Genomic DNA, 14,448 nt, shown 5'->3' with positions numbered 1-14,448 from the left:
GGGGAGAGGAAGCGGGAGGGGGAGCAGAGAATGTCTCCCGGTCTCCCTCTCCTTCACTGGACGGCGGCGGAGTGGGGCAGCGCAGTTACCAAGCTCCCACACAGTGGGTCAAAGCCCGGTGACCTTCTTCCCATCATGCCCCGCCGCACCCGCGCCCCGGCGGCCAATGGGAGGCTTTGTGTCAGCGTTGGTTGCCATGGCGAGCTGGGCGGAGGATGTTGAATGGGGAGCGGGGCCTTGGAGGGGCGCAGAGGCGGCTGCCGGGCGGGGGAAGCTCGGGCACTGAGGGGAGTGGAGCCACCCGCTGGGGTGCTACCGCCCCTCCCCGGGGTGCCCCCCATCTGCCCTAGTTTGCCCCCCATCGTGCCCCCCATCTTCCCTGGGGTGTCCCCTCTCCTGCCCCAGGGTGCCCCCTCTTCTTCCCCAGGTACCCCCCATCTTCCCCTGGGTGCCCCTTCTCCAGTCCAGGGTGCCCCCCATCTGCCCTAGCGTGCCCCCCCTTCTTCCCCAGAGTGTCCCCTCTTCTTCCCCAGGGTACCCCCCATCTTCCCCTGGGTGCCCCCTCTCCTGTCCAGGGTGCCCCCTCTCCTGCCCTAGGGTGCCCCCATCTGCCCTAGGGTGCCCCCCAAAGTGCCCCCCATCTTCCCCAAAGTGCCCCCCATCTTCCCCTGGGTGCCCCCTCTCCCTGCGCAGGGTGCCCCCATCTGCCCTAGGGTGCCCCCTCTCCCTGCCCAGGGTGCTCCCCTGAGAGCTCTAGCGTACCTTTGTGCCTCGCCACCCTGCTCTCCAGCACCTCGCTAGTGCCCGGGGGCTGCTGCCACCATGCCTGCAACGCTGAACCCTGCCGGGGTGAAGCCCCCAGTCCACGAGCAGATCTCAGAGCTGCAGAATAAGATACAGCTCCTAGGTACGTAGCTGTTCCGCACCCACTGGGGTGGGGTGGGGGTGCTTGCCCTGGGGGTGGGCAGGAGAGGGGGGCGGGGTCAGCATTCAGAAGGGGGAGAGGTCCCCACGTGTGGCTCTCCATCTGCATCAGTGCTTCCTTCTCAACTCAAGCTGCCCCCAGCGTGCTGTTAACCCAGAGTGGGGTGGAAGGGGTTAAATTCTTCCCTCCAGCAACAGCTTCCTACACAGCAAAATCCAGCCCCAAGCTGGGGATGATGAGGAAGAATAATCCCTCACTCTTATATAGCGCTTCTCGTCCGTAGATCTCAAAACGATTTACCAAGGCGGCTAGTACTATTATCCTCATTTTACAGAAGGGGAAACTGAGACACAGAGCAGGGAAATGGTTTGTGCGAGGTTGCCCAGCAGGCCAGTTGCAGAGTTGGGAATAGAATCCAGGTATCTTGAGTCCCAGTCCAGTGCTCCATCCCCTAGGAGTAGATAGGGGCGGCAAGGAGAGCAGAAGTGCTTTAGCCACACAGCCTTTAGACTCTGGAACTCCCTGCCACTGGATGGCGCTGAGGTGGAGATTGGAAGAAGGACTGGCTATGGATAGGGTCCTACCAAGTTCGCTGTCCATTTTGGTCAATTTCACAGTCATAGGATTTTAAAAATAGTCAATTTCATGATTTTCGGGATTTAAATCTGAAATTTCATGGTGTTGTACAGTAATAGTAGGGGTCCTGACCCAAAAAGGAATTCTGGGGGGTTGCAAGGTTAGTAGAGGGGAGTTGCAGTACTGCCACCCTTACTTCTGCGCTGCAGCTGGGGGGTGCTGCCTTCAGAGCTGGGCGCCCGGCCAACAGCTGCTGCTCTCCGGCTGCCCAGCTCTGAAGGCAAACCTTGTGACCCCCCTGCAACTCCCTTTTGGGGCAGGACCCCCAATGTGAGAAACGCTGGTCTCCCCCATGAAATCTGTGTAGTATAGGGTAGAAGCACACAAAAGACCAGATTTCATGGTCCGGGATGCATTTTTCATGTCCGAGAATTTGGTAGGGCTTTAGCTATGGATAACAAGATCCAGAGTTAGAACAGTTCATGCTATCAAAGAGCATTGGAAGGGATAAAACCCAATGCTTCGGCCAGTCTTGAGCTATTAAAGACCAGATGGGACCTCTGGGGGGCACACTAGCCCCCATCTGCTATTGCAGAGGGTTTCTTGTGCCTTCCGCGGAAGCTGTCTGCTTTCAGAGTCAGGGTGGTGAGCTAGATCGGCCCTGTATTTCCTGTGGATGTACCCCAGGTCTCAGAGCAAGTGACCTAAACAAGACAAGGAGGCATTCAGAGGGGCCTTCCCATTGGGTTGCCTTTCTCTAGCTCAGTTGCAGAACATCTGGCTGCTAAGTGCCCCCTAGGGACCAGGGTTCTTTGGTGGCACAGAGGGGAGAGCATCTCAGAGGTGTCCCATCCAAGTCCTGGCCATGCTAGCCCTTGCTTTGATTGGGTGAGCCCAGGGGCTGACAGGCAGTGGCCCAGCTGCCTGTACTTGTTGGTAACTCCCCCACGTGGGGCTCTTTTGCCCCCTTGGTAGAGGGCGACCGGAAAGCTTTCTACGAGAGCTCCCAGTGGACCATCAAGAAGAACAGGGAGTCCATTGCGTGGCTGCGGCAGGAGAACAAAAAGCTGCACAAGAAGCTGGCGGCCATCCTGGCGGTGAGCAGTCCCCAGGGCTGGCAGGGCGCTCAGAGCCTGTGGCACGAGTGTGTGGCCCTGCTCCCTTCAGGGTGTGCTTTGGTTGCCCGTGAGCTGGAGAGCAGCAGCCCCCCACTCAGAGACTTCTTTCAGCTCTTGTTGTGGTCCAGTGTTGAGGCATTTCTGTGGGGTTGGGAGGTGTATGGGGCTGGGTGGGCGGGAGGTTTATGAGGGTGTGGCAGAGCGTATTAGGGCGCGCAGGTGCGGAAGACATGGGGTCCTGCGGGTGTGTGTATGCAGGTTGGGGTATATGTAGGGGTGTGAGCATGAGGGTGTGGGGGGTATAAGTGGGGGTGAGTGTCTGTGGGGGTGGGTGGGGTGTTATTTTGGGGGTGTGCGTGGGAGATGTGAGCATGAGGGTCTGGGGGATGGGTGGGGGGTGAGCGGGTGGGTCTATGGGGGTAGGTGGGGGTTATTTTTGGGGTGTGGGGGGGATGTGAGGGTCTATGGGGTGGGGTGGGGGTGTAGGAGGGTGCAGGGGAGTGTATAGGGGTGTGCAGATGGGGAATATGTGTGAAGGTGGAGGGTGTATCAGGTACTGTACATTATTAGGTGTATTACGGTAGCGCCTAGGGGCCCCAGCCTTGGCCCAGGACCCCGTTGTGCCAGGCACTGTACATTATTTATTAGGTGTATTACGGTAACACCGAGGCACCCCAGCCATGGCCCAGGACCCCGTTGTGCCAGGTGCTGCATGATCACAGAACAAAGAGACCATCCCTGCCCCGAAGAGCTTCCAATCTAAGTACAAGACAGGAGATGGCAGGTGGCGACAGGCAGGTGGGGAGACTTAAGAAAACTGGCAGCGTTGGTCAGCATGATGGGCCGTTGGCGTAGCTCACTGGCCGCCTACGTGTTGTGGAGGATTTTCCAGAGCAGGGTTGGTAGCAGCCCCCCCTTCTCTCTCCACACCAGGGTGTGGGTGACAAAAGGAGAAACCAAATATCTGCTTCAGCAGGATGTGCCTGAGATCTGCCTCCTGGATCAAAATGTTCCCACCGTGATCTAGCAGCCGGTGAGCTGAGCCCGCTGGCCGGCACCGTCTTGCTGCCTGGCGCTCTCACCGGCCGTCTCCTGGCGTGCCGAATAGCGCCCTCGATTCCAGGGCCAGGAGGGACGACGGCGATCGTCTAGGCTGAGCTGTGAAGAACGCTGGCCGCAGAACTGCCCTGAATGATCTCCTCTTGGAGCTAGAGAAAAGAACCAGCCTTGCCTTTAAAACGGGCGGGGAGGGAGAGTCCCCGCAGGCCCTGGCGAATTGCTCCCCTGGGGTTAAAAATGAGCTACTTATTTCCAGTCTGAACTGGTCTAGCTGCAGCTCGTTAGGGCTTTGGCTGCTGGACTGGGGAGCTCCTCTGATCGTCTTGCTGGTCCCCACGCCGGCACTTCGAAATCGTGATCATGCCACCCCTTAACCGTCGCTTTGGGAAACTGACCCAATGCTGCTTCTTGGGCCTGTGGCTACCGGGCCTTTAATCGTTCTCCTGGCTCTTCTCTGAACCCTCTCCCAGTGACCTAGATAAGCTCTCCCGGGCCGGGATTGGCTTTGTGTTCTGTGCCTGTACAGCGCCTGGCACAACCGGGTCCTGTGCCATGGCCGGGGCTCCTAAATGCTACCATAATACACCTAATAAATAAGACAGTGGGGTCCTGGCCCGTGCCTTGGGTGTCTAGGTGCCACCGTAATACTCCTAATAAATAATGTACAGCATTTAGCACAATGGGGTCCTGGCCCATGCCTTGGGTGCCTCGGTGCTACCATAATACACCTAATAAATAATGTACAGCACCTACCACAATGGGGTCCTGGCCCATGCCTTGGGTTCCTAAGTGCTACCATAATACACCTAATATACGGTACAGTGCTCAGCCCAATGGGGCCCTGGCTTATGACTGTGTCGCCAGGCTGCTACCACAATACAAACAGTGAAAGCTCATTTCCACCCACCTTGTCTGCTTGTCCCTGGACCAAGGGACGGTGGGGGCAGGCGTGTCCAGGAATCGGGACGTCTGTTCCGCAGATCAATGTGCCGGGACTGGAGGTGTCACCTGGCCCGAGGAGCTCTGAGGGTGACAGCAGCCATCTCTTTCTGCAGGGAGAGGAACAAATCATAAAAGAGGTGTTCCGGGACCGGGCTGCCGAAAAGGCCTCGCTGAAAAATAAAAGTGGAGAGGTGTGTGGGTTTTTGCGCCGTGCTGTGTGCCAGGCCAGCTGGTCAAGGCTACAGATGAACGGTCGCCAGGCCTGCATTTCTAGGAGGGAAAAAGAGAGAAATCAGGGGCATCTGCAGAGGTGTGGGCAGCCCAGGGCTGGGATGGCAGGGGGCTGTGGGTCGGGATTGAGGGGCACCGGTAGAGCAGTGTGTGAGCAGTCCAGGGCTGGGATGGCAGGGGGCTGTGGGTCGGGATTGGGGGCACTGGCAGAGCTGGGATATCAGGGGGCTGTGGGTCAGGATTGAGGGGCACTAGAAGATCTGGGGGGGCAGGGCTGGGATAGCAGGGGGCTGTGGGTTGGGATTGAGGGTGGGTAACTCTGATCCCACGCTGAACGTTGTGCAGGATCAGGGCCTGAAAGGGTCAGTTCTGTTTCCTGTTGGTATGAAACCAACCATGGGGTTTGGGGGCGGGGATCCCAGGGAAGGTCTGATTCAAGCTGAGGGCGACGTATTGGTGGGGTGATTTCAGTGGGAGCTGAGACGCTGCCTGGAAAACACCCCGCCCTGTACGATTTGCCCTTTCCCTCCTCTCTCCTCCCGAGGGCGCCATCGAGTTCATCAACCACCGCCTCTGCGAGAAGATCAACCGGCTGAACGACCTGAAGCACCAGGTGGAGGTGAGGAAGCGGCGGCTGGAGGAGCTGCAGCTGCAGTACGACTCCAAGGTGCGGGAGGCCCGGGGCTTCCAGGAGGTGGAGGAAGGGAATGTGGAGGCAGCCAAGGTGAGCGGGGGTTTCGGGGGGCGGGTCGGGGGTGAGGAGGCTTGCACTGACCCCAGCACAGCACTCACCCTTTCGGCGTTAGCTGGAGGGGAAGGTTCACTTCTGTGCTGAATGTGATTTATTAGGTGTATTACGATAGTGCCCAGGACCCGGGCCTTGGCCCCGGGACCCTTTGTGCCAGGCTCTGTACACTAATAGTAGGTGTATTACGGTATCTCTGGCCTGGCTAATGCTCCGAGTGTGGGGACAAGGAGGGTGGGGAGGGTTTGGAACACCAGCTGCTGCCCCATTGGGTGTGGAGGCAGATCAGCCTGGGGGAGTCACAAACCACTGGCCACTTTTTTGGCTGGGAAGCTTCTGCCCTTGGGCACTGCCCATCCTGCTGACCTCTAACCTCTCCCTTTGTCCTTGGGCTCCCCTTGTCTCCCTCCCCCTGATGTCTCTTGTGTTATACCGGGGAGGCAGCATGGCCTAGTGGATAGGCAGCTCTCCGGTCTGAGCTCTGAGCAGGGCAGCCGTAGCAAACTCATAAACCTGTGACACAGACCAGCCACTGGAGGGAGACAGCGCCCCTCGCTGCTGTCATGGGCCTGCCCCAGTTCTCAGGGTCAGAATCTCTGGCCCTGTTTCACGGGTGGGGAAACTGAGACACGGAGCGGGGGTGTGACTGAGCTGGGACTAGAACCCTGGTCTCTGGAATTCCAGACCAGAGCCTCCTTCCCATGAGCCTCTGGGAGAGACCAGGGAAGCTAAGCCCACCCCCACCCCCCATGCAAGCACGAGTCATTTGCTGCCGTGAGTCGGCACTGGCAGCAGGGAGGGAGCATAAGAAGTTGCCGTTCCTGCCCCTCCTGCCGTGCTGAGAGCCGCCCGCCCTGCCCCAGGTTGCCTGGTGTATGGTGTGATCACGGCTTCTCTTTTTGCTAAATAAACGGCAGATGCGGCTGTTTCCAAAACATGGGGAGGTTTTTGGGGATCAAACTGGCCCTGGTGCCCAGGGTTGCCCTGCATTAGGCCCAGAGGACGTGACAGGAGGGTGCCCTGGGCTCCGAGATGGGCACCAGGCTGTGCTGAATCCCTTTGGCGCCGGTTCCTCCCGGCTGGCCGGCCCTGCTGCCTGCCGGGGCTGTAGAAGCCGGTGTCGTCTGCAGCACAACTGGCCCGGACAGCCCTAATCCGAGGGTTCGGTTCAGCCCGCTCTGGGGACCAGGGGTCCTGGGAGGCAGGCCAAGGCCTCAGCCATCTGGGGAGGCAAGGGGGGGGGGCTCCCCACAGCCTGATCCAAAGCCGGGGAGTCCCTGGGCCTGGCTCCCATGGGGATCAGTGGCCTGCTGTGTGCGGGCGGCTCATTCGGTGGCATTCGTCTCCCCGCCCAGACCCTGCGCAGGCTGGAGAACCAGCTGGAGAAAGCCCGGCTGAAGGTGGAGGAGGCAGAGCATGTCACCGGCCTGTACCGCCAGCTCAAAGCTCACATGCAGGTGGGGGCCGCCGTGTGTGTACTGAACAGAGAAATTTCCCCCTTCATCCCACCCACCCCCTGAGCTTCCGGGGTCAGGGCCTGGCCCCCCGCCGCCAGCCACCTCCAGCTCATGGATCCAGAGTGATGGGATCCCCGCCGAGGTCCCCTCAGGGACCCGCAGGGTTGGGTCCAGGCGCCCTGGGGGTGGCTCCGAGCTAGGCACGTCCCCGCCCTCGGGAGCACAGCAGGGTGGGGAGCTGACACTGTTGCCCCCCAGGAGCAGAGCTTGACGGCGCAGACCCAGCTGGACGTGCTGGAAGCTGAGATCCTAAGGCTACACCAAGAGCTCCATGGCCTGCAAGCGATGAACACGGATGCACAGGCCACGCGGGATACCACCAGGGTATGGACGGGGGCACGAGGGTGTGGGTAGGAGATGGGGGGCACCAGGGTCTGGGCAGGGGACGGGGGGGCACCAGGGTCTGGGCGGGGAGTTGCGAGGAGATGGAGCATTGTGGGGCCACCAGGGGTTGGGGGAAACGCAGGCTCAGTGCAGCACCCAGTGAGACGGGGGCCACCAGGGCGAATCAGACCCCTGGTGCATCGAGGTGGGTATTCCTCCATCCTGCAGCAGTTCAGGCTAGTGGGTCATTCTAGCCCAGTACCCCCACATCCCAGGTCAGACCCATGGGCCCATCTGAGACGGTACCCACCCACCCGCTCCGTCCCAGCTCAGACCCGGGGGTCCGTCCCGGCCGGTACCCTCCCGCTCCGTCCCAGCTCAGACCCGGGGGCCCATCCCGGCCAGTACCCTCCCGCTCCATCCCAGCTCAGACCCGGGGGCCCGTCCCAGCCGGTACCCACCAGGTCCATCCCAGCTCAGACCCGGGGGCTTGTGACCAGCAGTATCTGCTGGACTGACCTTTGCCCCGCACCTGGGCTTTTCCTCTGGGGGCTGACCCAGCGTTAACTGCCCCCCGTGCAGGAACAGCTCCAGCTCCAAGAAGACAGCATCTACCGGGAGAGGTACACGCGGGAGCTGAAGCTGTCGGAGCTGAAGAAGCAGGCGGACGAGAGGAGAGCACAGAATGAGCGGGCGGAGAGACGGGTAAGGCTGAGGCGGGGGGGGGAGGGTGTACGCGGCACCCACCCTGGGCAGCAGCAGCTCCCCAGCTGAGCAACCCCAGCTCATAACTGTTAGCCCCACTCGCCTCCCAGAGCTGGGAGAGAACCCAGGACTCCTGGCTCCCAGCCCCTGCTCTCACCACTAGTCCCCACTCCGCTCCCACCATAGCGCTGAAGCGGTGCATCATGCCGGCCCTCCACCCTTGGGGCATATCTCCCCCCCGGTGTCTGCTCAGCTGTGGGCTGCGGGTAGTGGAGGATGAGGGGAGATGTCATCTACCTTGGATCCAGGGCCACCCATAGGGGTTCACGTGAGACCCATAGAATACATAGAATATCAGGGTTGGAAGGGACCTCAGGAGGTCATCTAGTCCAACCCCCTGCTCAAAGCAGGGCCAATCCCCAATTTTTGCCCCAGATCCCTAAATGACCCCCTCAAGGATTGAACTCACAACCCTGGGTTTAGCAGGCCAGTGCTCAAACCACTGAGCTATCCCTGCACCCATCCAGGCCTAATGGCACCGCTGCCAGCAATTGGGACTTCCACTCCCCAGGTGGGGCAGAGGGAGTGCGGTCAGCATCCCCCCCACACAGCCGGCATGCCACACCCCCACATGGCGGAGGGGGCAGGAGCGCAGTCGGCATGCTCCACCCTCACGTGGCCGTAGGGGGCAGGGGGAGCGCTGTCAGCATTCCCCACACACAGCCGGTGGAGGGCAGGGTGTCTGCCCCTCTGCACCACTGCTTATTTCACACCGACTGGCCAAGCCGCTGCAGCCCCTGGCGGGATTTGAGCCCAGGCCCTGGTGGGGGCAGCGACCTGGCCCAGGCCTGGCTGCGGGTGGCGAGTGCGCCGGGCGGGGGGGCTCTGAGCGCCGCGTCTCTCTCCAGGCCCTGCGGGAGCGCCTGCCCCTGCAGACGGAGGAGCTGCTGAGCAACGCCCAGCGCAACAAGGGCACCATCCTCCGCGCCAGACAGCTGCTGGGCACAGTGGCGATGGAGGAGACCTTCGAGAAGATCAAAATGGCCACCGGGGTCACCAACTCCAGGGTGAGAGGCTGAGGAGGGCTCTGCCCCCGGCACCGCCCCCAAGTCCCCAGCACTGCCCAGCCGGAAACCACCACGGGCTCTAACCACTAGGGTACACTCCCCTCTCAGGGCCAAGGATACATCCCAGGAGTCCTGCTCTAACCTTTAGACTCCGCTGCCTCCCTGAGCCATGAACAAAACCCAGGAGTCCTGGCTCTAACCTCTCCCCCTCCCTCAGCCCGCCCCCCCCCCATGGCATAGGTCTTGGTCCCGAGGCTGGGGTAGATCCAGGGGCAGCGAGGGGGTGCCCTCTGGCCAGTCCCATGACCTCTCCCCAGCCCAGGCCCCCACGAGTCGCTCATGGCCCCTCGTCGCCATCGCATGGCAGCCAAACGACCTGCCCATCATTCGACCTCCGCCAGTCACCTGCCAACTCCCCCCGGCAGCGGGTGGGGGCGCCCCCACTCAGAAATCGCCCCCCAACCCAGGAGAGTTGTGGCCAGCGGGGCCCCACCCCCCAGCTACCTGTGTCAGGGAGGCGGGGACGTGCCACCTCCCAAGGTCCTTGGGAAGCAGGTCGGTGCCAGCCGGCTGGTCTCCTTCACGCCCGCCCCACGCCACTCACCCGGAGCCACTGCCATGGCGACGGCGGGCTGACAGCCAAGCTATCTTGGTTATCGGCTTCCCCGGCCAGAGCCGGAGCGGGAAGAGCCACGGGCACCAGCCCCCTGCCTGGGACAGCGAGCAGTTGGGTGGCCATGGGTGCCAGGCCTCTGGCTGTCCCTGCCAGCTGGGCACTGGGCTGCCCTCGTCTCTCCCCACACACGATTCTCTTCGGGGGTTTGGAACTCTGGTGGGACAATGCAGCATGGGCAGTGCCCTCCCCGCTCCACCTCGCTGGAGGAGAGAACTCAGGAGTCCTGCCTCCCAGCCCCCCCATCTGCAGTTACCACTAGCCTCCACTCCCCGCCCAGAGCTGGAGGAGAGAACCCAGGAGTCCTGCCTCCCAGCCCCCCTGCCCACTTCCACCCTCCCCGGAGGTGGCTGCGTTTTGGCAGAGAGGGGTGTAAGGGGCCTGGCCATGGCCCTGGGGGGCTCTAACACCCCGCACCCCCGGCAGGAGGTGGTGAGACGGTTCCTGGCCCAAGGAGAGACCTTCCAGCAGCTAGAGCAGCTGATGACGCAGAACGAGGAGGCCCTGGTGCAGCTGCGGGAGGAGAAGGAGGCGCTGGAGGCCGAGCTGCAGGCCCTCACCTACTCAGGGGAGGCCCGGGTGACGGGGTGAGCTGCCAACCCCCCCCACCCCTGCTGGTGTGTAGAGGCAGGAGGCCCCCCCAGAGCCCTTCAGTACGTGGGGGGGGGGCTCTTGTGTAAGGGTGGGGAGTGGGGGCTTGTGGTTAGAGCGGGGGTGGGCGTTCTGGGTGGCAGGACTCCTGGGTTCTGTCCCCGGCTCTGGGCGGGGAGTGGGGGCCAGTGGGTAGAGTGGGGGTGGGGGTTCTGGGTGACAGGACTCCTGGGTTCTGTCCCCAGCTCTGGGCAGGGAGTGGGGGCTTATGGTTAGAGCGAGAGTGGGGGTGCTGGGTGGCAGGACTCCTGGGTTCTGTCCCCAGCTCTGAGTGGGGAGTGGGGGCCAGTGGTTAGAGCGGCGGGGGGAGGGGCTGGGAGCAAGAGCTCCCCCTGTGTTGGCTGGAGCTAAGGGCAGGAGTTCTCTGTCCCTGCCCCGCCCCGGGGTAGGCAGTGCCCACAGCGCTGATGCCCACCCTGCCCCCTGCCCAGGGCCCAGCGCCTGCTGGAGGAGCTGCGAACTCACCTGCGCCAGGAGACGACGCAGCGCGACGTGGCCAAGGGGCAGCTGGACAAGGTGACGCGGGTGCTGCTGGTGGCCAAGGCGGGCGTGGAGCACCTGGCCAGAAAGGTTCAGCACATCCGGCTGGTGAGCGAACAAGAGGGCAGCCCCCTGGCGCAGCACCCCCTGCAGGCTGCCGGGGCCAGGCCAGGCTGGGGGTAGGAAGGGGCTGGCAGACACAGACGGACCCTGCAGTTTGTACTTGCCCTGCAGTGGCCGGTATCGCCACCAGGGGGCCCCTTGGCCACGCCCTGGGCTAAACACAAGGGGGGGGGTTGGTGAGTCGCAGGCTGGCATGAACGCTGCTGGGATCGGGGGTCAGGACTCCTGGGCCCTATCCCCAGCTCTGACACTGACCTACGGCGAGTCCCCGCCCACACTCGTGCCTCAGTTTCCCCCATGCGGTGGGCACTGTTATCCCCCCAGAAGAGTGGGCGCTTTGCTGAGGCCCCGCCGGACGAGGCCGCTGGCGACTACGTGCTGGAGCTGCTGGCCGAGACAGAGGAGAAGCTGCTCAAGGTGCTGGCCGAGCTGGGCGACCAGGACCAGAGGGAGCTGCTGCAGAAAATCGCAGAGGAGGAGGTGGGCTCGGGGCAGGGCTCCCCTTTTCACCCCCTCCCTGACAGCTCCTCCAGCCTCCCCGTCCCCCATCCCCGGGGCTGGGCCAGGCGCCCCCCGGCCGCTCTAACGCTGCGCTCTCTCGCAGTTCCACGCTAACCTGGAGGGGCGCCTGCCCAGCGCCAACGTCCGGGTGAAGCTGCCCGTCGCCCAGAAGCAGGACATGTACTATGGTGAGTGTGTGGGGGGGTCCCCCCAGGTTGGAAGAGGCAAAGGTGCGCGTGGCAGGGGGTGAGATATGGGCTGGAGGGGGGGAGTGAGGTGGAGTGGGGGGGCTGGGAGTGGGGCTATGGGGAGAATTGGGGTGGTACTGTGGGGGTGAGGGGAGCTGGTAGGGTGTGGGGCGAGGCCTGCTGGCAGCGCAGGGTGTGTGGGGGGGCAGCGGTTGCTCTGCCCCCCCCACCAGCCCGCGCCCCCCGTCTCTGCCCCCAGACGAGGAAGACAGCGGGGACGAGGGCGACGTGGTGACCCGGGCCGCGCTCAAGCGCCAGTCCCAGCAGATCATTGAAGCCAAGACCAAGCGCCGCAACCGCCCCAAGAAGAAGGAGGGGAAGCTGTAGCCAGCCGGGGGGGCTCGGAGCTCACCCCCCCCCCCCGCAGGGCCATTGCGAGGGTATTAAAGGCACAGCAAGCTCCAGTCCAGGCCCTTGACTGTGAGCCGCCCCCTCAAAGACCCTAGGCCCTGCCAGCCCGCCCCTGATCCCAGCAACCCCCCACGGTGGCCTCTAGCGCCGGGGGTCGGGGGTCCAGGGTTAGTGGGGCGGCAGCCCCAGCCCAACATAGCTCCTGCCCTTGGCGGGGGTTCAGGGTGAAGGTCAGGGCTGCCCCCGGGCCTGGCCAGGGGCCCAAGCCAGTCGTGGAGGATGGGGAGCTCCCCAGGGCGACCCCTCAGGCCGGGAAGCAAGCGGGGCTCCCTGGGGCTGGGCCCCTCCCCTTCCCCGCCTTAGGGGGGAAAACAGCCCCCTGCCCCCTACTCCTGCCCCGACCCCCTCTCCTGCTCCCTCCCCCCCCCCGCCCCGCCTGCAGGCAGAGGGTGAATCGCAGCCTGGGCCTCTCGGGCTCCCTGCTGCCTCTCGCGGCTTTCCCCCTCCGCACTGGGACCCCCAAGCATCCCCCCCGATGACCCCCGTGTGCAGTGTGTGATTCAATAAAGCCACTTGGGCAGAGCAGCCCCTGGTTTGGTGCAATGTGATGGGCATCCCCTCCCCCGCGAGGCCCGGGGGCAGCATGCGGCACGGGGCGATCAGCATGACTAGCACCCCCTAATGCCGCCCTGGGGCCAGTGCTGACTGCGGGGGGAGAGCGCCCCCGCCGAGCCCCCCCACAGCACAGCGCCCCCTAACGCCGCCCTGGGGCCAGTGCTGACTGCGGGGGGAGAGCGCCCCTGCCGAGCCCCCCCACAGCACAGCGCCCGCTAACGCCGCCCTGGGGCCAGTGCTGACTGCGGGGGGAGAGCGCCCCTGCCGAGCCCCCCCACAGCACAGCGCCCGCTAACGCCGCCCTGGGGCCAGTGCTGACTGCGGGGGGAGAGCGCCCCTGCCGAGCCCCCCCACAGCACAGCGCCCCCTAACGCTGCCCTGGGGCCAGTGCTGACTGCGGGGGGAGAGCGCCCCCTGTCGAGCCCCCCCACAGCACAGCGCCCCCTAACACCGCCCTGGGGCCAGTGCTGACTGTGGGGGGAGAGCGCCCCTGCCGAGCCCCCCTACAGCACAGCGCCCGCTAACGCCGCCCTGGGGCCAGTGCTGACTGCGGGGGGAGAGCGCCCCTGCCGAGCCCCCCCACAGCACAGCGCCCCCTAACGCCGCCCTGGGGCCAGTGCTGACTGCGGGGGGAGAGCGCCCCCTGTCGAGCCCCCCCACAGCACAGCGCCCCCTAACACCGCCCTGGGGCCAGTGCTGACTGTGGGGGGAAAACGCCCCCTGCCGAGCCCCCCTACAGCACAGCTTCCCCTAACGCCGCCCTGGGGCCAGTGCTGACTGCGGGGGGGGAGAGCGCCCCTGCCGAGCCCCCCTACAGCACAGCGCCCGCTAACGCCGCCCTGGGGCCAGTGCTGACTGCGGGGGGAGAGCGCCCCTGCCGAGCCCCCCTACAGCACAGCGCCCGCTAACGCCGCCCTGGGGCCAGTGCTGACTGCGGGGGGAGAGCGCCCCTGCCGAGCCCCCCCACAGCACAGCGCCCCCTAACGCCGCCCTGGGGCCAGTGCTGACTGCGGGGGGAGAGCGCCCCCTATCGAGCCCCCCCACAGCACAGCGCCCCCTAACACCGCTCTGGGGCCAGTGCTGACTGCGGGGGGAGAGCATCCCCTGCCGAGCCCCCCCACAGCACAGCGCCCCCTAACGCCACTCTGGGGCCAGTGCTGACTGCGGGGGGAGGGCATCCCCTGCCGAGCCCCCCCCCAGCACAGCGCCCCCTAATGCCACTCTGGGGCCAGTGCTGACTGTGAGGGGAGGGCATTCCCTGCTGAGCCCCCCCACAGCCCAGCGCCCCCAAACACTGCCCTGGGGCCAGTGCTGACTGCGGGGGGAGAGCGCCCCCTACTGAGCACCCCCACAGCACAGCGGCCCCTAACGCTGCCCTGGGGCCAGTGCTGACTGGGGGGAGGGAGGGCATCCCCTGCAGAGCCCCTGCCCTGCTCCCTGCAGCACAGTGCCCCCTAGGGCTGCCCTGGGGCTGGCTGCAGAAACCAAGAGCCCCCCTCCCTTGGCTGCAGACCCTGCATGGCCCGGGGGCGGGTGGGGGGGCGCGAATGGCAAAGATTTGATCCCCACTGGGCTCTGCTTCACTGCAGCCCCAGGA

At 64.3% G+C, this 14,448-nt stretch overlaps 1 protein-coding gene across 3 annotated transcripts; it reads left to right on the top strand.

Moving 5' to 3' along the window:
* The first annotated feature begins 21 nt into the window (after positions 1–21).
* Positions 22–12,935, top strand: ODAD3 (outer dynein arm docking complex subunit 3). 3 transcript variants are annotated; one of them, XM_037888107.2, is made up of 13 exons: positions 22–907; positions 2,477–2,598; positions 4,734–4,811; positions 5,396–5,575; positions 6,952–7,053; positions 7,312–7,437; positions 8,020–8,142; positions 9,051–9,209; positions 10,309–10,469; positions 10,965–11,121; positions 11,461–11,616; positions 11,741–11,825; positions 12,085–12,935. In XM_037888107.2, the coding sequence occupies exons 1-13, from the start codon at positions 823–825 to the stop codon at positions 12,210–12,212; spliced, it is 1,662 nt and encodes a 553-aa protein (XP_037744035.1). In that variant the 5' UTR covers positions 22–822; the 3' UTR covers positions 12,213–12,935. The 3 variants fall into 3 exon arrangements, with proteins under 3 accessions (XP_037744035.1, XP_043388686.1, XP_043388687.1); XM_043532751.1 differs by having other exon boundaries at positions 239–907; positions 11,443–11,616; XM_043532752.1 differs by lacking the exon at positions 10,965–11,121 and having other exon boundaries at positions 243–907; positions 12,085–12,225.
* The last annotated feature ends 1,513 nt before the right edge of the window (positions 12,936–14,448 follow it).

The sequence above is a fragment of the Chelonia mydas genome, chromosome 20, assembly GCF_015237465.2.
Source record: "Chelonia mydas isolate rCheMyd1 chromosome 20, rCheMyd1.pri.v2, whole genome shotgun sequence".
Taxonomy (NCBI): Eukaryota; Metazoa; Chordata; order Testudines; family Cheloniidae; genus Chelonia; species Chelonia mydas.
This window is presented reverse-complemented; position numbering and strand designations above follow the sequence as displayed.